Source organism: Cetorhinus maximus, chromosome 19 (assembly GCF_964194155.1).
Source record: "Cetorhinus maximus chromosome 19, sCetMax3.hap1.1, whole genome shotgun sequence".
Lineage (NCBI taxonomy): Eukaryota > Metazoa > Chordata > Chondrichthyes > Lamniformes > Cetorhinidae > Cetorhinus > Cetorhinus maximus.
The window spans coordinates 66,805,375-66,829,121 of record NC_135897.1 but is presented as its reverse complement, the minus strand read 5'-3'; the positions used below and the strand labels follow the sequence as shown (position 1 = coordinate 66,829,121).

General features: G+C 43.3%; 2 protein-coding genes across 2 annotated transcripts in view; one reads left to right on the top strand and one right to left on the bottom strand.

Moving 5' to 3' along the window:
- Nucleotides 1-23,747, bottom strand: part of LOC144693878 (dynein regulatory complex protein 9-like) — a 61,912-nt gene that overhangs the window by 25,350 nt on the left and 12,815 nt on the right. The window contains exons 2-6 of the mRNA XM_078564016.1: nucleotides 21,895-21,959; nucleotides 18,375-18,531; nucleotides 7,025-7,163; nucleotides 4,793-5,043; nucleotides 960-1,088 (exon numbers count right to left, since the gene is read on the bottom strand). Coding sequence (XP_078420142.1) covers nucleotides 960-1,088; nucleotides 4,793-5,043; nucleotides 7,025-7,163; nucleotides 18,375-18,463 — 608 coding nt within the window. The 5' untranslated portion in view covers nucleotides 18,464-18,531; nucleotides 21,895-21,959. The remainder of the gene's footprint in view (nucleotides 1-959; nucleotides 1,089-4,792; nucleotides 5,044-7,024; nucleotides 7,164-18,374; nucleotides 18,532-21,894; nucleotides 21,960-23,747) is intronic.
- On the top strand, nucleotides 18,855-22,749 carry LOC144693879 (large ribosomal subunit protein eL33). Its single transcript, XM_078564017.1, has 4 exons — nucleotides 18,855-19,119; nucleotides 19,772-19,924; nucleotides 21,174-21,318; nucleotides 22,538-22,749. The coding sequence occupies exons 1-4, from the start codon at nucleotides 19,109-19,111 to the stop codon at nucleotides 22,559-22,561; spliced, it is 333 nt and encodes a 110-aa protein (XP_078420143.1). The 5' UTR covers nucleotides 18,855-19,108; the 3' UTR covers nucleotides 22,562-22,749.

Genomic DNA, 23,747 nt, shown 5'->3' with positions numbered 1-23,747 from the left:
CCCTCATTTCACACAATTTACATAATTACTGTTCTTTTAATTGAAAAGAATGAGGCAAAGTGAGAGAACTACAGCTGGGAAGCACTTGTTCCAGTATGCATTCTTTGAGATAATCAGCACAGGTACTGCGGCACTGTCGATCCCCAGGGAATCTATGTAGGCTGGCAATGCTTTGAACAAATTATTCCCTTAAAGTTTCCAATTGAACTAAGTGCTGGAAGGAATTTGGCTGAGTAGCTATTCCAGTACACACTGAGTGTTACCTACTGGCCAGGATTTCCCGGTCGGCGAGTAAAGTGATGCGGGATGACGTCGGGCAGAACTCCCAACATCACTCCGCGTCATTTCAATTTTCAGGTGGGCAGGGGCTCAGCGGAATCAGCTGTTTGCCTGCCGACCTGTTAATGGCCAATTCATTAATTAAAGTACTTAATGGACCTGCCCGTCTTAAGGTTGGCGGGCAGGCCGGGAGCCCTGGTGAGCATTGGAAAAAGCATGAAACCTCATCCACGGGTGGGATGAGGTTTCATGTAGGTTTTTAAATTTTTAATAAAAGTGTTAATGAAAGCGATAGACATGTCCCAACTCATGTGACAGTGTCACATGAGGGGACATGTCAGGGGAATATTTTTTTTCTATTAACATTTTTAACTTTGGCGCCGATCTCCCTGAAGCAGCATTTAGCCTCAGAGAGATCTTGGTTTAGGGATTCCCCAGCCCCCCGCCCGCATAGGGAGCGCATAGCACATCCTTGCAGATGTCATGCTGGGCGGGCCTTATTGGCCCGCCCACGTAAAATGGCAGCGGGGCCGCTCCTAAACATCCCCCCACAACGGGGGGAAAATTCTGCCCACTGAATCAGATCAGCTAGGTATGGAGAGTATAATTTATTCAGATAGATACTGAGTATGTTGCCCATTCAAGTGAATGCTAAGAGTACCATGGATGTCAAAGCTAACCTGATGATAACATTTTGCATCTTGATTTTTTTCTTTTTCTCCCATTCGACAACATTCAGTAGAGACACAAATGTTCCAGAATGATTTAGTTCCTGCAAGGTGTTATTGATCACTTCCAAAGCAAATTGCCTGTTATCAGAATGAAAACTATTAATAACGCAAAAAACAGCAATATAGTGAAAGATATACCAAGGTATGCCAACTTTAAAGTAAAGCTCCACAGGTATCTACTTGGGTTCAGTGATGTCGGTCACTGCTTAAAGGGGACTAGTTGCCTGCTTTTTCCCCCAGAAGTTTCTCTTATATGTACGCAAACACCAAGTGTCACTACGTGCTGAGGTTCTACCTGTCCCCGGTGTTGCGAAGGATGGGTCTGGCCACGCTGCCGCGGAACGCTCCAAGTAGTTGGACCGTGCCGTACCACCTGTCCCTGGTGGAAAAATTTATGCAGAAAAACACCTTTGACCACAAGTCCATCAGGCAGTGGTCAGCACGTAACGTCCTAGAGGCCCTGAGGGATAAGGAGAGGGTGGACCCTGTGGGATGGTTCCCCGAGCAGACTGTCAAAGTCATTTGGCAGAATGCCTCATCGCCAGAACTTTCCAACAAGCACCAAGACGTAGCTTGGCTGGTGGTGAGAAAGGCCCTCCCCGTCAGATCCTTCCTACACGCCAGGAGTCTCACCCCCTCTGCACGATGCCCTCGAGGTGGCTGTGGTGGGGAAGAGACCGTTGTTCACCTCCTTGTGGATTGTGCCTTTGCAAAGAAAGTCTGGAGAGAGATGCAGTGGTTGCTGTCGAGGTTCATCCCGAGCAGTTCTGTGACACAGGACTCTGTGCTCTACGGGCTGTTCCCAGGGACACACACCGAGACAAACATCGACTGCAGCTGGAGGATCATCAACTCGGTGAAAGACGCGCTTTGGTCTGCCCGAAACTTGTTGGTCTTCCAGCACAAAGATTTGTCCCCGACCGATTGTTGCGGACTGGCACAATCCAAAGTCCAGGACTACGTGCTGAGGGACGCACTAAAGCTTGGGGCAGCTGCCGCAAAGGCGCAATGGGGAAGGGTCGCTGTCTAAGACCTTTCTACCACAGCGCACCGAGAGACTGGGAACTGTTTAGAGCCCCTCGGGCTGTACAGATCAAAATGAAAGGCTGTAAATGACTGTAATATTGTTTGTACTGATGCACCTGGTGATACATTTTGTAAAAGTTTAACCTGGATTGTACCCTTGTAATGTTGTTTTTGAAATGGTTTTGAATGTGATTGAAGATTTTTATGAATAAAGTATATTTTTACAAAAAAAAAAAAAAAAAAAGTTTCTCTTATATGCTAGTGTGGTATCAGGACTTGGGAATAAAAGAATGATATTCCTGTGATTTTAGGTACAATCAGTACAATTCCTGTTTGTGTACTATTAATGAAAAAATAAAAAGCACATGTTCCAAAAGCACACGTCAGAAGATCTTATTTTAGCATAGAAAGGAAATGCCTTCTCTCTGTGTCTTAACAACCGCATAAGTTGCTTCTCCCTCACAGCTGCTTTGAATTACCTCTGATATTGTGTTGATTTTTAAAAACTTCTTCAAAGGCTAGCAGAGGGGAAAAAAATCAACACCAAAGTCCAAGGTGTCCCCTGAATAACCAGGCAATGCTAAAAAAAAGTCATTCTTTAATTTTTTTTTATCAAAACAACAGACATCATACTTTTAAAACATCTTAAACGCCAGTGGGTTGACAAAGCAGGAAGTGAATTTCTAGGGTAGCTAACCACTTTAGGAAAACTTCTGCTCAGAAAGCATTTGAAGCCAACTCAAGTTTGGGTCCTATTTATGGAAAGCGATGGTCGTACAATGCCAAACCATGACAGTATGAATAAAGAATAAGCATGATGAAGTACATCTTCAATTTGTGCGATGGTGTGGTTTTGAAATGGGGCTGGGGAATCAGTGCCTGGGGAAAAGAACCATATACGATATTGGCTAAAATCAGATCCAGGAAGGGAAATTGGGTGATCAGGAGTTTAGTGCGAATGGGGTCAAAGGAACAGGTGTGTCTCATGGATAAGATAAATTTGGAGAGGGTAGGAAGATGAAGTTCAGGGCTAGAGCATGAGGCAGACTGAGGAGGGTTTGGATTCATGGGCAAGGGAAAGGAAGAGAAGCAACAAAAGCTGCTGAACAGATGGTCTCTATCTCTGAAACAAAGAAATCTGTGCTCCTTGCATTTGTTAGCTGAGGGTGCAAAAAATACAGAGTGGGTTTAAGGAGTAGTAAAGAAAAAAGCTACTGTCATCCCAAATTATCCTGGGAGTAGTGACCCTTATGGCAGAGGAGAGCGAGACCTGGCGGAGCTTGATCTGGTGATTGCTTACTAAGCCAGTTATGCCCTGGGTCAATTTATATTTGGAAATGGAATAAAAATTATATTACAACTGTAAAGGGTGATGGGGGCAGGGCCGTCAATGGTTGACTTGAGTGATCAGCGAATCAACGGCTGTAAAAATATCGAGGAAAATGGAGAGTAAAGGTGCAGGTATATGCTGTACTGAGTTTGGTAGTACAGTAACCAATTTGGAGTTCTACTAAAGAAAATGGGAATAACGAAGGGCAAAGAAATTTAGGTGGTGAAGAATATAAGGAAGTGGTCAGCGATTGGAACTATGTGTAGGCCTGTGTTTGCTTGACAAAACTATGATAGGAACAGGAATCATGTTCACGTATAAATTCAAAGCACTTGAGACAAATTCTAAATATGTGACTTAATTGTCACAGCTGTACTGACGTAACAATATTGTAACTCTTTAAAAAGTAATATTTTTTAAAGCTACACTATAAAAGATTGAAATTAAAGATGGCTTCTGAAGACCACCAGACACTTTTGTGGATTACAAACCATTATCTTGTCTCCAGAGAGAACAAAGAGGACCCAATATTGACTCAATGTTTGTCAGACCAGGAGCTAAATGAAATCCCACCAAAACCTCCATTGTAAACAAAAAATATGAATTTGCCTTTTCAAACACAAAAAGCTGTAACCACAGGTGGGAGAAGGATCGAACTGATTAATGGGATTACCACAATATTTCGACCTTGATGCAACACTGATGTGAGGGCACAGTGGCCATCTTTGCTCCCTGCTAACAGATATTGACAGAAGTTCAAACTGACTTTGGAGAGAAACATCTTAAGAGACTTCAAGACCGACTTCTCTCAGAGAGAGAGAGAGTCCTGCAAAGAGCCATCTGCCGCTGCAGTCAGCTAAGCAGCCTAAGTAGATACCTGCAATACCTTGCAAGAGGAACAAAGACTCTCTCAAACTTGTTCCCCATCCAAGTTCATCAGATTTCTCAGCCTCTGGCCTCTCAGCCTTCCAGCCAAAACATCAACTCAACCAAGAAACATCAGGCCGGCAATGAAATAGAGATGGAGTTAAATCCATCTTTATAATTACTGCCTTATCTTCAACTATACCTAGTTTCTGTGTGTATGATAGTGCTTGTGAGTCATGTGAATGAGACATCAAGCTTTTGTTTAACCTTCAGGGCAAGTGTGTGTGAGAAATATAGTAACTTCCTTCATTTTTAATACACAAAAACTTGCTGCTGAGTTATTACTCAATCACTCCAAGGGTAAGAAAATACACACAACCACTTAAAGATAGCTTTGATCATGGGCAATAAAAGGTTACACCTTAAAATTATCTATGACGTACTACTTACATTTGACCTAATCTATTGGAATTTGTAGCAAAGGACTTGGGAATATACTCATACCAAAAGGTTTATATTAAAGTGCATTGGCACCTAAAAGCTCATCTTTGGGACTCACCTGTCAGCTTGTACCTTTGTCAGATTATCAGCAGTAAGTGGACATTGTTTCAGGGATGCGTTCAAGAGCTGAGTGCTCCTCTTCAGATCCCCTGCAGTCTTCTTGATTTGCTCTCCCAGCTCAGCCAGTCGTTCTCTGGAGACATTTCCAGTCGTCTCCTTCTCATCTGACCGAGAAGATATCAGCTCCTGAAACTTTGACTCCACCTGCTTCTGACTTTTCAGTATCATGTCAATTTCATTTCCTACAATCTGGACATGAGGCAAATGTGAGATTTTCCATTGGAGAGATAAAATGCTGTTTTGCTTAGGTATGCTAAGAACTTCAGATTTTTTAAAAGCATAATTTGTAAATGTGACCTTTATTGTTTTTAATTCTTAAACAAGCTGTGTTACTTTGCAGGTGCCAGTTCAAGTATCGTAAGAGATACTTACGGCCATACAGGACAGGAACAACATTAAAACCATGTCTGTACTGACATACATTTCTGTAATCACTTTTTAAATCTATATGGACATTTAGATTGATTGTCCAATTTATAATCCTAAATAAATTTTAAAGACAAAAGCCCTGAGGTTTTTAATCTGAGGAAATACTTATTGCTGGAAAGTTTACTTGGGTGCACAGGCTTGAGCATAGCTGTGATGTTCACATGTTTGAATCACTTGCAATGTGAAGAACTGCCATTCAGACAAGGTCCCAAAGGGTTGCTGGCACATATAGAACTAATCTCCAACTTATGTCAATGGTTGCAGGATAGGAGAGAGCGTGAGGGCAATCATAAAATAGTTTGGACTGTCGATGTGTCCACCTCATACATTGGTTTCTATATATTTTTTTATTCATGGGATGTGGGCATCGCTGGCTAGGCCAGCATTTATTGCCCATCCCTAATTGCCCTTGTTCAGAGGATGTTTAAGAGTCAATCACATTGCTGTGGGTCTGGAGTCACATGTAGGCCAGACCAGGTAAGGATGGCAGATTCCCTTCCCTTAAGGACATTAGTGAACTAGATGGGTTTTTACGACAATGGTTTTTTGGTCATTATTAGCCTTTTAATTCCAGATTTTTATTGAATTCAAATTCCACCATCTGTTTGGAACCCCAGTCCCCAGAGTATTACTCTGGGTCTCTGGGTTACCACTTCAGTGACAATACCACTATACCAATACCTTTTCTTTCCTTTACAGTTTAAATTTTATTTTAAATACTCATGGCCACAAGCAGTATATCAGACAAAGATGGATAATATTACCTGGATATCAGAGATTTGGTCATAAGTCCACTGTAAGTTAATTCTGGTGGTCATTAGTGTGAGAACTATAATGGAAGGGATTACAGTTTATGATGATTCCATTTCTGAACTCGGTTTGACAAATTTTGGGAAGGGCCCAACTGGGTTCTTTTTGCCCAATTTAAATAATTTTTTTGGAGAGGGATTATGCTCATCAAAGTGAAAGATGTGATTGCAAATAGATTTTGGGTATCTAGTGTCATAATCAAATAATTTCACTTCTAAACCCTAACTTCAGAAGGGCATATCCACCTGATGTAGTGTAATTATTTTCCATCCCACTCTACTTAAATCTTGTGACTTCTCTAAGAAAGAGCCTGTATGTATGACAGGGCTGGAAGTGGAAAAAATCCAGTTTACTAAGTACTCTCTTCCAGTATACCTGCAAACCATTTTCAATTCTGTATCGTTCGTGCCAGAACTGTTGCATAGTGACCAATGTCACTATGACCTCATTTTGTACTCTGAGGTGATCAAATTATCTCAGATTCCAACAACAGGTGTCATTTCAGATTCTTTGAAATAGTATTATGAAAATTTGGCCTCAGTAAATATTGTTTATAGTTGCCTCACAAATGCCAGAGCAAACTAATCAGTACCATTGCAAAGATCAGAAGGGGCTGTGATGCTTTTTCATGATAAGGTTGTGGAATACAGTTGATTTCATTATAGCATTAAAGTACTGAAATTAACACAGCACTGAGGAGATAAGATTTTTAGACTGGAATCTTTAGTAGTTTACTGCTCCAATCTTCATATTTATTTTATTTTCTCCAGGCTGCTTTAGTTCTCCTTTGGACAAACACATTCTTCTAACTGATAAAACCTTCTTTGCCCATGTAATACTGGGCTTGATCTGGCATGTAAGCAATTTATTTAATATCTTTGCAGATGCAGTGATGCATGGACAAAAGGCCAAGGACTTATGGATCACTTACACTGGTCGCATCTGTCCTTTCCTCATAGGAGACTGGCATAATAAGGCCAAGAATGTTTAACTGATCTATGCAATCACCCAGCACATTGCAGATGCGAAGAATATCCCCTTGAGAAAGTTTCTGAATTTCCTTAGCCCCTCTAAAAAAAAATGAAAATTGGAAAAGAGGTTATACTGTATTTAAGCAAGGATGAGATTGTCAACAGCACAGTCTACCAGTTTGCAGATCCATGACGAGCAAGTCTTGGATTAATGCCTTGCAGTTTTACTGTGGAGGTTCTAGATTGTATCAACAGGGCACAGTGACTCCTATTAATAACATTCTAACTGAAGTTATGTTCACGGCACCTTGCGCAGTGTCATGGTGGATTTGCATCTGCTACTACAGAGAAGTCAAACACTTTCATAGAGGAATCTTAATACATGACTTCCTAGTGACCAACTCAAGAGATGTATAGGCAGAGGCCTGGGAACAGGATGCCTGCAGTAGGCATCTGGCACTGTAATATGAAAATGAAAGGGTATATAGTGTTGTACTTCAGCTGAAATTTAGTCACTGGGATAAGCTTCTGCACATGAATTAATTATTAATCATTTAACAGTAATGAATTGAATCTTTTTTTTAAGAATTGAGCTTATTAAGGTAAGGAATATGACTGCAAAAAAGGAACAATTTTCTGTTTTTGTTACACTTTGTAACATCAAACACTTGCAGGGAGTGAAGAGGAGCAGCATAAAGGAGGCTAGGAGTGGATCGAGCACTGGAAAAGAGGCTAGGAGCGGTGCAGCCTGTGACCTGTGAGTCTGAACTGAACAGGAGAAAAAAAAAATCGCTAAGTGACATCAGAGGACAAGAAGTCACTTGGGGCGAGTGTACCGATAAACTTTTAATTTAGTCTAAATTAATCAACTATAAAGTAAGGCTTGATCAATTAATTAGTATAAAAACTAAAAACAATTTGATAATTTATCATATAATTACTAACAGTTCTCAATTAATTAAACAATTCTAGGAGATAAAGTTAAATTAAATAACAAGGGATAGTAATACAAAAGACTTCTACATTTTTCAATGAATTAAAATCTGAAGTATATATAGATACCAAGAGTTAAGTAAAAACATTTAAGCTAACCTCCCTATAAAACAATGTGACAACAACATAAGGGAAGCAGCTGACTGGTGAGTCTTTATTTATTTAAGTTTTAATTTTAATGGGCTAATAAAAAGAAGCATGGCAGTGCAATGCAAAGTCTTGGAGTACACATCCTGTTCCATGTGGGAATTCTCGGATGTTTCTCATGTTGTGGACAACCACATGCACAAGAAGTGCTGTCAGCTCAAGTGTGGTGGTGGTAATGCAGGATAGTGAGAGACTTCAAGAGAATATAGACAGGCTCATGAAATGAGCAGACATGTGACAGGTGAAATTTAATGCAGAGAAGTGTGAAGTGATTCATTCTGGCAAGAAGGAGGAGGAGAGGCAATATAAAATAAAGAGTACAGTTCTAAAATCAGTGCACGAGCAGAGGAACCTAGGGGTATACGTGCACAAATAATTGAAGGTGGCAGGGCAGGTAGAGAAAGGGGTCATAAGGGATCCTGAGCTTTATAAATAAAGGCATAGAGGACAAAAGCAAGGAAGCTACAATAAACCTACATAAAACGCTGATTCAGCCTGGAGTATTGTGTCCAATTCTGGGCACCACACTTTAGGAAGGATGTGAAGGCATTAAAAGGATTCAGAAAAGATTCACAAGAATGGTTCTGGGGATGAGGGACTTCAGCTTTGTGGATAGATTGGAGAAGCTGGGGCTGCTATCCTTAAAGAAAAGAAGATTGAGAGAGATTTGATAGTGGTATTCAAAATGATGAGAAGTCTGGACAATGTAGATAGAGAGAAACTGTTCCCATTGTCAGAAGCATTGAGAACCAGAGGACATAGATTTAAGGTAATTTGCAAAAGAGCAAATGGCGACATGAGGAAAAATGTATTTAAGCAGTGAATGGTTAGGATCTGAAATGCAATGCCTGAGAGTGTGGTTCAATTGTGGTTTTCAAAAGAGAATTGGATAATTATCTGAAGAGAAAAGATTTGCAGGGCTACGTGGAAAAGCCAGGGGAGCGGGACTAGATGAGTTGCTCTTGCAAAGAGATGGCACAAACACAATGGGCCAAATGGCCTCCTTCTGTGCTGTAACCATTCTATGGTGCTACATCTGCCGTGGTCGGTATAACACAGCCCAATACAGAATAAAGCTTCTTCTTAAGACCACAGTGTCTGCAAGCTCCAACCTCAGGTCGGCACCCATGGCACTCTACAAAGTTTGAATGCACAGATTCCTAAAAGCTGACAACTCAAAAAAACTGCGCATTAGAAAACAGTCTTTACTAAGACTACTGCATCAAGGCAGCTGATTAGCTAAAACCCTCTTCATTAGGTCGGCTTTCAAAAGTTTTTACTAATCATTTGCGATCACATTCTATAATTTTGTTTCTCTGTGCATGTTACTTCTCGTGTTGCACAGAAAACATAGTGACAGTGAGAATTATGTGTAAAATGAACTTATCAGGGTTTAAACTTCAGACATTCAGTATTCCTGTCATTTGTTTTACATGGGGAGGGTGGGGGAGTGGGGAGATGAGGGAAAGTGATGTATTGCAATTCAATATTCAAGTCAAGAATATATTAATGATTAGATGATTTTAAGTTTGGAAGTTAAAAATCTGTCAATTATAGGTATACAGGAAGGATTCCACAATTTTGAGATCTAGCAGATTAGTGTTGAAGAAGAGCTATTGGGATAGATTTTGCTGTCAGTGCCAAAGCAGCAGCGATCACTGCTGTCCTCGAAGAAAGCTGCCCGCAAAGATATAGTGATCTCTCTAACCTGGACTTCCATTTCCTGACAGCTTGAATCTGGTGCAAAGTCAAGGCATCTCTAGACATCTAGCAACAGAAGGTCAGCAACCAGGGTAAGCAGCCAATCACATTGATGTGTTCTTTCAGACAGCAAACCAGGAAATTAAAAGCACTTTAACTATTAATTTACATTTTCAGATAGCAAAATAAATTATGATTACATTAAGATAGAAGTTAAAATATCAAAATAAACAAACTTTTTAAAAATTCTGATTTTTAAAAATTGACGTTTAAAATAATAGAGAAATTTGACATTTCACAAATATAAACTTAGCTTTGTTGAAGATGTTTATCAGTAATTATAAAGTTTGTACACTGTTAAAAACCCAGTTATACCTCATTCAGCAAGATGTATGTTTTTCAAGGGCTTTTACAGTGACAAAGCATAAAAGTGGACATTGTTGCCAATTCACTGATTACTCAGGGATTGCACTCCTCAGGGACCTCAGTGACAGATCTTTTGTAGGAGCTTAAAATCACTGACAGCAATTTCTGGATTTCTGTTTTATTCTGCGCTTGTATGGAATCCAAAGTTGCTATCAAGTTTCTTTGGAGAAATGATGGTGAACACTGACAGGTTCATCATCATACCATTGCAAAATCTGCACTATTGCCTTACCCATGTTGTTCCAAGTCTAATTGTACTCTACTGTACGTTTCCCAGGGCGTCATCTACCTCCCTGAGACGAGTCTCAATGTTGTCCTCATTGAACATCAGAAATTATCAGACAGTAACCAATCCCCATAATCAGTAAAATTAACAGGAATCTGTAAAGCAGCCCAGTCAGTGTCAATTACACTCACCTGCAAAGCAGTCCCGTAAGTTTTAAACATGCCCTTTGATGTCTGCATCATCATGATTTGCTCTGCTTAAAATTGTGTTGACTGGGGAAAGTTTAAAAATGCTGGATATTTGCTGGAGGTGTGCAGTACTTCACCATGTTTCATTTGGAAATACAGTGATAATACTCATCTTTTTAGATCTGGAGGTTCTCTCAAAAAGAGTCTGTATGGATTTGCGATGGGTAGATCATACCTGACCCATCTAATTGATTTTGGGGAGATCACTAGCATTGTGGATAGGGGAATGTCTGTGGATATTGTCCAAATGGACTTCCATGAGGCAAAGTTCTGCCAAAAGGTTATTAGCAAAAATAAAAGCACTCAGAATTGTAGATAATCCTGTGACCTGTGTTGGTAATTAGTTGGGAGGTAGGAAGAATTAAGTAGTATGGATAAAGCACTCACTCTCCAATTGGTAGGATTTAACAAGGTTTTCCCCAGAGATCAGTATTGGAGCCTCAGCTTTTCACCACTTACATTAATGACATGAAAGAATAAAAAAAATTATCCCCAAGTTTGCAGCCAGTACATTAGAAAGCATAGTAAATTGTGTGGATGGGAGCGTGAAGTTATAAACGGACATAGGCAGACTAAATGAGCGGGCAAAACTATGGCAAATGAATTCAGTATGGGCAAGTGTGAGGTCATCTACTTTGCATCTGCAAAAGATAAATCAGTTTTTCTTTTTAATGGTCAGAAAGATATAATGGCCCTGGAAGGGGTACAGTGTAAATTCTCCAGAATTATACCAGGACTTAAATGGCTCCATTGTGAGTTTAATCAAATGATAAAGGAATTCAACAGAGGAGATACAGAGGAACTATTCCCTCTGACATGGAGGTGGGTGGGGGAGCCATCATACAAAAGCACTATCTTAAATTATAGTCAGACCATTTAGGACTGAAACCAGGAAGCATTTTTTCACACAAAAGGCAGTGGAAATCTGGAACTCTCCCTAAGGGCTGTGGATATTGGGTCAATTAAACTTTTTCAGACTTTGATCAATGGATTTTTGAAACAAAAACAAAAATTGCTGGAAAATCTCAGCAGGTCTGACAGCATCTGTGGAGAGAAAGACAGAGTTAACGTTTCGAGTCCGTATGACTCTTCAGAACTAAAGAGAAGTAAAAATGTGGTGAAATATGTGCTGTTTAAGGGGGATGGGACAGGTGAAGCTGGATAGAAGGCCAGTGATAGATGTAGGCAAAGGAGAGATTGCAAAAGATGTCATAAACAAAAGGTCGAAGGGGTGTTGATGGTGGTGATACTGGATAAAGGAGGTGTTAAATGGTGACATCTCTCCTTTGTCTCCACCCTTCACTGGCCTTCTATCCAGCTTCACCTGTCCCATCCCCCTTAAATGATATTTTTACTTTTCTTTAACTCTGAAAAAGAGTCATATGAACTCGAAACGTTAATTCTGCCTTTCTCTCCACAGATGCTGTCAGACCTGCTGAATTTTTCCAGCAATTTTTGTTTTTGTTTCAGATTTCCAGCATCCGCAGTATTTTACCAGTGGATTTTTGTTGGCTAAGGGTGTCAAAGAACAAAGCCAGGTAATTGAAGTTGAGGTAGAGATCAGTGTTTATTTAATTGAGTTGCAGACAAAAGTTTGAGGGGCTGATTCACCCACGACTGCATTGGAGCTGATACCTTACAAACAGAGGCCAAAATTTTCCGTTTGGGCGGGCGGAGCAGGTGCGAATGCGGACTCGATTGGGGCTGCACCGCCATTTTGCGCGGGCGGGCCAATTAAGGCCTGCCCGGCGCATTTCCGACTCCTGTGGAGAGCAGGAGTGTGAAGGTAGCAGCGGGCATGTACAGACCGCCGGGTCCAATGGCAGTTTGTTTAAAAGAAGGCCTGGCAGCCTCCTGTAGGCTGTTCGCTATGGCCAGCTGGAGATCCAACCACAGGGGGTCTGCTCAACAGGTCAATCTGGAGGGAAGGGCAGAGGAGCAGGGCAGGCTGCAGGGTAGGCCAGCGGGGGGCCAATGTGCCCCTCGCTTTTCTGATGATTACCTTGCTGCCCTTCTCGAGGAGGTGGCAGCACGGCGGGAGGATGGGAGGAGGAGGCCCCCCCCCCCCACCACATGACAAAGCGTGCCTGGGCGGAGGTGGTGAGCTCCCGCGATATGGTGCAGCGCACCTGGATCCAGTGCCATAAGCGCTTCAAAGATTTGTTGCGCTCTGGAAGGGTTAGTACCCCAAGTTTTACTGTCGTGACTGCATTGAATCATGTTGGGCATTGCTCATACTCTGGGTGGCCCAAGCAGATAGTGACCATGCTTGCATCAGCCTGAGTGGTTCATGAGGAGATGAGTTCTCCCCCGCACCATGTGTTGCTCTTAGTCGCACCTGACTAGTCTGGGCACATAGTCAGAACTCCAGCACATGTCCTATTCATGGTGATGAGATTGTGAAAGGGGAGCCTCAAGGTCTCGTGGCCAAGAGCCATCTGCTGCCCTCAACACCGCACCTAGTTGCGCCTCCTTGCCATGGGAGCTAAGACCGTGTGTTTCTTAAAGTGATGGATGCAGAATGTGTCCAAGGTGGCCGTTGGGAGCAGTCATACTATATTTTTGTCACTGATCAGCAGTAGTGTGGAGAGGAGGCACTGGAGGCCTGATATGGGCCACTGTGGTTGGGATGTGGCATGCGTGTGCAGAGTCCATGTGCGATTAGCCGCAATGAGTGGTCCTCTCTGTTTTTCAGGAGAAAAATGCTCACAATGCCTCTGAGTGTTTGCGGACTGGAGGCGGCCAGGCCCAGTTGCTGATTTTGAGCCATTTTGAGCAGGAGGCACTGGAGCTTGAAAGGTGCCATGCGCTCAGGCCCACAGGTGTCGGTGAGGCTGGGGTGGAGCAGCCAGGTATTTGAGGTCCACAGTGACATCCACACTGTCTTCCCACCATCCAAAGCACTGATGATTGTTTGAATCGTTATTGTAGCAACATTGCTCATTCACAGACTGATAGAGTCAGAGGTGTGGGTCATAGACAGAGGTCCCTCAACCCTTCGAAGATGCGCGAGTCAAGTACCTTCCAAAGTCACCTTATCCCATTTCCGACCACTATCCTTTGTATGCCATGGCATCGCAACTGCACATCCAAATACTTATTACATGTTAGGAGGGTTTCTGCGTCCACCATCCTTTCAGCCAGTGCGTCCCACATTACTGTGCGCAAAAGTTCCTCATCACCTCACCTGTCAACCTCATGCCCCTTACCTTAAATCAATGTCTCCAGGTTACTCATCCCTCCACCAAGGGGAAAAGTTCCTTTCTGTCGACCCTATCTATGCCCCTCATAATGTTATAAAGCACAATAATGTCACCACTCAATCTCCTTTGCTCCAGGGCAAATATCCCCAGTCTATGCTATGTGACCTCATAACTCCATCTCTCCAGCCCAGCCGGCATCCTGGTCAGCAACCTCCGCACACTCTCCACTCCAATCACATTCCTCCTGTGAAGCGCATTTCACAACTACATGCAGAACTATAGTTGTGGCCTCGGCAGTGTTTTCTGCACTTGCAACATGACCTCCCTATTCCTATATTCTATTCCTCAGCTAATAAAGGCAAGTATGGCATTTACTTTCTTAAATGCCTTATGTACCTGGCCCGCTACCTTAACGGGCCTGTCAACATGCCCAGCAAGGTCCCTCTGATCCTCCTTACTTTCCACGGTCCTACCATTCCTTGTGTATTCCCATACCTTGTTTCTCTTGCCCAAGTGCAGCACCTCACACTTTTCCACATAACATTCCATTTGGCATTCCTTAGGCCATCTGACCAGCCCATCTGTATCCGCCTGTAATGTTTGGGCCTCCTCCTGACTATCTGCCACCCACCAATATTCGTCTCCATAGGTTCTGGAAGGTTGAGCGCATAATGAGCCTGGGGGAAAGGGATGAAGTGTGTTACTGTGTGGACGCTAACTGATCCACTGTCCTTGTTGTTATTTTCAGCATCATCAGATCCTGGCGACCAAGATCGATGGCAGATGCCCCCTCTCACACCTGAGGGCCCTCAACTGTCACCTGCGTCACACCATTTCTGCGAGGCAGGCACCAGCACAGATATTAGCACATCGGTGGGAATTGCAACATCAGCTAGTGTCCCGGGGCACAGTGGAGAGGGCACTTCACAATCGCTGGAGGAGATGGCAGAGACAGAGTGCCGATGGCGCTAGCAGCTGGAGGACTGCAGGGGACCAGGCACATGCTCAGTCAGTGCGTGATGATGTGCCTCTGGAGTCATCCGCGATGCAGCAGCTGCAGAAAATGCGGCCGGGTGTGCGGGAGTATCTGGGAGTGATACATGAGGCTATGCTTCGTTTGGTGTCCGTGGTGGAGGAGTCCACGCGGAGCTTGAGTGATGCCATGAACCTCATGTCAGAACGTCATGCTTCCTCCATGGAGAGAGTGGCGACTCTCGTGGAGAAGGGCTTCCAGGAGAACAAGCAGCTTCTCCTGGGGTTACGCTTGGACTTGCAAGCCCTCACAGCGCCAGTGGCTACAGCTGGTCATTATCAATGGGGGAGATGGTGTGGGCTTCAAGCTTCCCAGCTCACTGCCCATCCATCAACGGTGAGCAGGGAGGTCCGGGGCGACCTCACATCAGCGGAGCAGCTGGCCGTCGTATCTGCGGGCTCCTCTCACGGCGCTGCGGATGAGGGCAACAGCTGCTCCGCCCCTCTACCAGTGACCACTTCATCGGGTGAGGCTGCAACGACTGGGGAAATGCCAGCAGTGGACCTGGCAGATCCCTCCCAGGTGGGGCCAGCATAGGCTCCATGGGCCAGAGGAGAACCACCAAGGTCATCGAGGCAACAGGATTGTCAGCAGGCTGTCTCAGAAGCCACTCCGAGCGATGGGGCGGCACCAAGACGTAGCACCCATAAACGTAAGCAATAGGCACCTTAGGCACACCACTGGTGCTTTTGTGTTGGCCCTAGATTAGGGAATTATTATTTCTTGATGTTTGAAAAACGTTTTCCTTTCATTTTGTTTGACCATATGATGGATAAAATTAAATCCAGATGTGTTACCATGGCTGAGGGTGGCTCCTTTGTGCTGCATTTGTATGTTTTACATACGTGTCATGAATGTTTGAGTGGACATTGAGGTTTATGTCCAAAGCCCTTAGTTGCAGCTGATGAAGTGGCAGATGTAGCACTTAAGGGCCAAGTATGGAAGCGCCAGGCAAGGCTGGTCCTCCTGATCCATTTGTGTGGAGCTAGCTGAAGGTTCATTGGATTAAAGTCTCCGAGGTGTCCCTGCCTCCTAGGTGTAGTGTGGGTCAGCGTTCAGCCCCTCATCATTCCCTGTGCTTCCTCATCCTCTGAATCAGTGCTGGACTCATTGTGTGCGTCAACGTCTTCATCGTCCACTGTGTCCCCCCTTTCCAGCGCAAGATTGTGGAGAGCGCAGCATGCTACCACTATCACCGAGACATGATCTGGGGGGTACTGGAGTGCACCCCTTGAGCGGTTCAGGCATCGGAAGCGCATCTTGAGAAGACTGACGGCTCTCTCCACCACAACCCTTGTGGAGGCGTGGATCCTATTGTAGCGCTGCTCAGCTTCTGTTCTTGGATGGCGGAGAGGCGTCATGAGCCACCTTCTGAGGGGATAACCCTTGTCACCCAACAGCCATCCATCCAGCCAGGCCGGAGCACTGAAGAGCCCCGGCACCTGGGAGTGTCTGAAGATGTAGGCATTGTGGGAGCTTCCTGGGTACCTTGCACAGACTTGTAGGCTCAGCATCCTGTGATCACACACTATCTGCACGTTCATGGAGTGAAAGTCCTTCCTGTTGACGAAGGCACCGGGCTCATCTCTTGCGCCTTGAAGGCCACATGTGTGCAGTCTATTGCACCCTGGATGCGGGGGAAGCCTGCAATGGCTGCAAAACCTCTGGCTCGCTGTGCCTGGCTTGCCTGGTCCCAACGTAAGTGGATGAAGGTCAATGAACACCTGAACAGAGCCTCTGTGACCTGCTTGACACAAGTATGGACAGCTGATTGGGATAAACTGCAAAGATCACCCACCGAGCCCTGGAAGGAACCAGAGGCATAGAAGTTGAGGGCAACTGCTGGCATGGGGTGTCCGCCCACACAATTAGGAGAGATCTCAAGGCCAATCATCTGACAGATGTAGTTGACTGTCTCCCTTGACAGTCGGAGTCTCCTTCGGCACTGCACCTCAGTAATACTGAGGTAGCTGCTTCTCTGCCTGTATACCCTGGCAGCAGGATAGTGGCATCTTCTGCAGCCTCTTCCACCTTGGACTACCACTTGGCCCAGTGCCCGTTGTGCCTGCGCCTGTACTCCCAAAGGTGGCTCCCCTGGAGGCTGATTGTGCACTCCTGGCCTCCTCCTTATTCTAGCCCTCCCTTCCTCCTTAGAGGAGCTACCTCCAGTGGACATGTCAGAACCCATACCCAGGCTAAAGGGCGGCCTCCGGAAAGCTGCAGGCCCGATAAAGATTCCTGACTGAAGAGTGTTGAACTGAAGGTTCAAAGTACACAGAAAGTTGCTGGAATTTGTTCTGAACTGCTACAGATCACACAGGCAAGTATAAATAAAACTTTCTGCAATAAATACTCACAAATCAGATTTACAACCCCACTGAGCCCTCTTATCCCACCCGTGGATGAGTTTTATCAAAAAGTCACTTACCCGCCTGCCTGTTGCACCCGTTCCCTGAGCTGAAGATCACATGGGAGCCTGAAAATCGGTGTCGATTGCCGATTTAAGGGCCTTAACTAGCCCGTTAATTAATGGCGGGCATGCGTTGCACTTCATCGCGCGCCCGCCCAACGAAATATCGCGATGGCGCGCGGTGACGTCAGGATGCTTGCCCGATGTCACCGTGCATCATTTTACGCGCTGACCCGCCCCCCCCCCCCCCCCCCCCCCCCCGGCTCATCAAGCAGAAAATTCTGCCCAGAATTTCAAGTCAGAGTCACTAAGCTGGAAAATGACACAGAGATAGTCATCAATATCTACCTCGCACCCAACCTAGGGACTGAGGTTAGGTATAGTGCTTTTTCCAGGACTTGAGCACAAAAATCAAGGTTGACGCACCAGTTGCAGTACTGAGGGAGTGCTGCACTGCCAGAGGTGCTGTCTTTCAGATGAGACACTAAACTAAGGCCCCATCTGCCTGCTTGGGAAGTCGTAAAAGATGACGTGGCACTATTTTGAAGGAAAACAGGGGAGTAACCCCAGTGCCCTGGCCAATATTTATCCCTCAAACAACACCACAGAAAACAGATTGTCTGCTCATTATTCAAACTGCTGTTTGTGGGAGCTTGCTGTGCACAAGTTGACTGTCACATTTCCTACATTACAACAGTGACGACACTTCAAAAGCACCTCGTTGGCTATAAAGCACCTTGAGATGACTGGTGGTCGTGAAAGTCACTATATAAATGCAAATCTTTCTCTTTTCAATGCTAAGATCTGAGGATAGGGCCGGAATTATATTTGAAGGTGTACATGGCTGAAATCTTCATTGGACAGTGCATTTCCCCATTCAGATCATAGATAACTTGCATATAAGTTCTCACAGATCAACTCACCCTTTTGTGCCATTGTTTATGGTTGATGTAGACGTCGTGATTTCGGGAAACTTACAAAGATCTTCCCTGTTCACTGTGCTCCCATACATTATTGACACGTTACCATGGAAACACTTGGGGGGCTTACAGTGCTCGCTCAGCTGTCCATGGAGTTGGCCTGCAGACAAGTTCATCATTAACCAAGCAAATATATTCCGACATCGGTGAGTCGGTGGATTTATACATATTTTAGACAAATATCATTTTCTAATAAATTGCTGGTAGCCGCTTATTTTGAAGAAATTGATTCCCAATATTTGGACTGTTAAAGTGCCCAAATTCAGATTTTATTTTATTTTATTTTTTTACTTTAACTGAACCTTTTTTAAAAATTCAATTCGTTGATATGTCCTGTATTGTTATGGTCTAATTGGGTTTAGTTTGGGTGAGTGAACCACTTCCGCCGCTACCGGCTAATTTCCCGGCCTGCCTTGCTGCGGCCTCTTCCTCCATCTTAGTGTCAGGGCGGGCGGTGAGTCTTAAGCACTGTTCACTTCCAAAAGCTTTTTTGACAGTTATTATTGGTATATGGCGACTCAAAGTAGCTTGGCCCGGCGCATGGGAGTGTGCATTTTAGTTATTTGCCATCGGGGAGGGTGTGTGGCGGCAGATGTTTGCGATGTTGAGCGGATTGTACTCGTTGTTGATCGTCTTTCTCTCTCCCTCCAGATCCAGCTGCCCCGAGCGCTCTCGCAATGCCTGGAAGGTAAGAGCTACCCCCGCGGCGGGGAGGGAGGAGGGGGGGGCTGCATCGTACACACTCACTAAGGTTTGGGGCTGCTTCTTAAAATCCCCTAGCTTGTGTTGGCATCTTGTCTCTCAGGTGCATCTGAAGGGGGTGGTGGGGGGGAGGCACAGGAGGGCCCTCCTGGCAACGTGTTCAGTTTACTTGCATCGCTTGTCAGTGTGGATTGTCATTTCGACGAGTGTTCAAAGAGCCCAACAGGCCATTCCAATTTTCATATATCCACCCACCCTCTCCTTACATCCCTCGTTCTCCTGCCCTGAAATGGCTGAATTCAAATTTCAGTGGCATCCTTGGCAAACTGCACAATTAAGTGTAAGATTTTAAGTTAAGTATAAACCAGCAGTCACTGGGGGATAGTGAAAGATTTTCAGATCTGCCCCATGTGTTTTCAGAAAAGAGGAGGTTCTGCAATAGAAATAAACAGAAAATACTGCAAAGGCACCTCACTGGCATCTGAAATGATAAATTAATGTTTTGGGCAGAATTGTTTAATGGAATTTTAAGGTTTAACATGGTTTTTTATCATCATATGTATTTGAAAACCATTTTGCTTTTTAACTTGTAATTATTTCTGAAAGACAAAGATCACTGATTGTATCTTATTTTATAGATTATGGTGCAAAGCTGTGTTTACAGGCTATAAACGAGGCCTTCGAAACCAAAGAGAGCACACTGCTCTCCTGAAGATTGAGGGTGTTTATTGCCGTGATGAAACAGAATTTTATCTGGGCAAGAGATGTGCCTACGTCTACAAAGCAAAGAAGTGAGAGTGCCTAATTTTGAATTGTGTGCACTATTCCTTTGACCAAACTGTGATGCTCATTGCACAATCATTGCTGGGGAGATGGGTCACTTTGATTCACTGCTGCTATGCTTCTAAGTATTCTTGTTCAGGCCATGTGCTTATCTGGTACTAACTTCAATGCTATCTGCAGCTGTTGCCCCATTGAGTTGTCTTCATAGTGGCTTAAGCATGTCGGTTTGTGTAACATTTCCCATTTTGATAGAAAACCAGAATTTATCACGCACTTTGCATTGGATTTTTGAAATTTGATCAGGTTTAGATGCCTTCAGCTTACTCTAGCTCTCACCTTCAATCTGTTTTTTGTAAGGTTGTTGAACTCATTGATCCTTTATTTGCTGATTAATGGTAAAACTGCGCTGTTTGTGATAGCTGTCAATGCGATCTTGATGTTTGGCTTGTATTTGTTTCAACTTAAATTTACGAACATATGAAAAAGGAGCAGAAGTAGGCCATTCATTAAGATCAGGGCTGATCTGTTTGTGTTTTGAATTCCACATTCCCATCTACCACCTGACAACCATAGATTCTTTTAGGCAAAGGAATCAATCGTACCTCAAAAATATTCAGTGACCCTGCCTCCACTGCTTTCTGAGGTAGAGTTTGAAAGTCGCACAACCGTCTGAGAGAAAAAAAAATTAATCTCTGTCCTAAAAGGGCAACCCTTAATTTTAAAATAGCGCCCCTTAGTTCTGGACTCACCCATAAGAAGAATCATCCTTCCGTCGTCCACCTTGTGAATACCATTCAGGATTTTATATATTTCAATCAAGTCACCCTCCGCCCTTCTAAACTCCAGTGGGAACAAGCCCAGTCTGTCTAACCTTTCCTCATAAGACAATCCACGTATTCCAGGTATCAACCTAGTAAACCTTCTCCAATGCATTTCTGGCCTTCCTTAAATATGGGGGTTTTTTAACTTAAAAAACAAAATGCAGCTTTAGATGCAGTTACCTTGCAGCTGAGCTGCTTGTGTAATGCTGCTATTCTCCCTGTGGAATCCCAGATTGCCTAATTCATATGACCGATCTAATTTCTTAGACTACGTTAGAAACTGAGCAAATGATTACATGTAATTGGGAACTAAATCCCAACTAGATTACTGCAATAATGACTCCCTGTTCCACTGGTTTCCGATTTAACAAACATTGAATAACAAACAACTTTGTTGTTTATGTTTAAATGTAACTTTCTTTTCTTCCTTTTACAGCAACACTGTCACTCCTGGTGGCAAACCAAACAAGACCCGTGTCATTTGGGGTAAAGTGACCCGTGCTCATGGAAACAGTGGTATGGTGCGTGCCAAGTTCAGCAGTAACCTGCCCGCTAAGGCTATTGGGCACAGGATTCGTGTGGTGAGTGCAGGAAGCAATCTTTTTTCAGATGCTGATTTTACGGGTACAGTGTCTCAAAACCAGCAACCCTGGGACTGAGGCCGTGCCGGATTTTGGACCTTGCTCCATTTCGGGTCAAGCAGTTCTGACCAAGCTGGGTCGGGTGGGGTCAAGGGTTGCTTGGAGCACGAGGATAGGCTGGCACACAAAATGTGTCGCCACAACATTTGACTAGCCAAATTATCCAGGTGAGTTACTTTACTGGATTAAAATTGATGTATGGCACATTATATAAAAATGTCCAGTTTTTGGATAGCCAGATTTGAGACACTACCTGTATTTTGGCCTTCTGGTGGTCTGGAAATCTATAGTTTAATGGGTTCTGTTTAACATATACAGTGATCTAAATTCTGCTTTAACCAAATGGAGTTTAGGTTGTAGTTTAACAATTCAGCATCTTGGTTATTATGTATGATAGAATCATTGGCTTAAAGTGTATTACGCTTTTTGAAGTCCTGATTAAAGTCACTCGTGAGTTAGAGCCTGTAGTATTTCGATTTACTTGGAGCACACCATATAATTGAAATGATATGTTACCTCAGATATTTTTCGCAGATAACGTTGAGCTGTCCAGTTGGGGATATCGTTCATTCCATGACGACCTATTAAAATGATAGTGAAATAATATTTGTTGAGGCTCACTGTGTGCTGATTTGTGTTCAGATTCTAAATCTCTTAGTATTTAGGCAAGTTTCCTAAGTGATGGAAAGAACTGCTTTACATTCATTGTGATCTCCAGATAGTCAAAAGTCACTTCTGGCCCAGCTAAATTTGGTATAGTCTTAACCACAACCAGGTACAGTTGGCATACTGAGTAACTATATTTTGGAACATTTTTGAAGAAAACTAGCACTACCTACTAGATTTGGCTTGGAATGTCGTCAGTTGAGGCAATCATTGACTAACAGCACCTTGACGGGGAGCTTGCCTTTTCTAGTCAGCCTGTGTCTCCTCAGTTGCACAAAGCAGACATTGATGGAAATCCAGTGTTCGCTTAATTTTTATTGTACTATATATATTTAAATAAAATGGCCAGTGATGGCACTAAATAAGTAGTAGCTGGGCAAATGTGTGTTTCTCCATGTAAACACAGCTTAAATTTGTTACTTTTTGATGGAAGCATTAATCTGTTTGTGGATGGTTCATTTTATATATTTGTCTTGAATTTTTTATTTTCCAGATGCTGTACCCATCAAGAATTTAAAGCGCTGCTGTACATAAATTGACATTAAATAGTAAAATGATCTAAGTTGCCTGGTTTTGTTTTTCTTTGTGCATATGCACATGATCGTAGAACAACTTTTTAAAGTGACAAATTTAAGGATTCGCATGTGAGTGGTGTTAATGTTTAAAATCAAACAGTTCTGTCCTATTAATAAAAGCTGCAATGGATGTGCTTAGTCTTTTGCCTCTCTTTGTTTAACAAATTGAGAAGTCAAAAGTATGCATTGCTCCATTGTAAAATATTTGATCGGTTTAACTTGTAATTAATGCGCATGACTTAAGATTTTGGAAAGTTTTCTATGGAAACAGCTGATCACATAAACTAATTCTCACAGAAATGTAATCTGTAGTTTGATTGAAAGAATGAAGAGTGACAGCACAAGAGAAATCATACAAATTTAAAAGGGTTGCAAGAAGAGAGAGTCTTCAGTGCACAAATCCTTTTAAGATGAAAGAACCGCATATAGGATCCTGGGCTTTATAAATTGAGGCAAAGAGTACAAAAGCCAGGAAACTATGCTATATTTACATAAGACACTAGTTCAGCACCAGCTGGAGTATGGTGTCCATTTCTGGACACTACACTTTAGTAGTGACGTGAAGATTTTTGAGGGGGAACAGAAGAGATTTACTAAAATGGTTCCAGGGACTGAGGGATTACAGTTATGTGGGCAGAGTGGAGATGCTGAGCTCGTGCTCCTTCGAACATAGAAAGCTAAGTGGGATTTGATAGAAATGTTTAAAGTCATGAAGAGTTTAGTTGGAGTAAATAGGAAGAAACTTTTCGATAGCTGGTGCCAAAAGCCGTAGAGCATAGATTTAAGGTGTTTGGCAAAAGAACTAGAGGTGACATGAAAAACTTATTTGACAAGTGGTCAGGTTTTGGAATGTAGTGCCTTATGTGGTGGATTCAGGTACAATAGTTTATAATATTTAAAGGAGAAAGGTTGCAGGGATAGGGGGAAATTGGCAGACTAATTAGAGTCCTATGTGAAAAGACCTGGTGCAGACTAGATAAGCCTACTGGCCTCCTGTGCTGTTTGATGATTCGCTATATGAAAATATCTGTCCATCTTGTATCTAGTAAGCAAAATGCAATTTGGGAGGAAAACAATTCATGGTGAATTCTTCTGAATTACAGCCAGAAACTTATGAGCAGTTACAAT

What these genes read in the sequence shown, in the direction of transcription:
- LOC144693879 (XM_078564017.1), top strand. An exon ending in TACGTCTACAAAGCAAAGAA is followed by an intron (nt 19,925 to 21,173) that starts GTGAGAGTGCCT and finishes TTCCTTTTACAG; the next exon opens with CAACACTGTCACTCCTGGTG. An exon ending in TTGGGCACAGGATTCGTGTG is followed by an intron (nt 21,319 to 22,537) that starts GTGAGTGCAGGA and finishes TTTATTTTCCAG; the next exon opens with ATGCTGTACCCATCAAGAAT.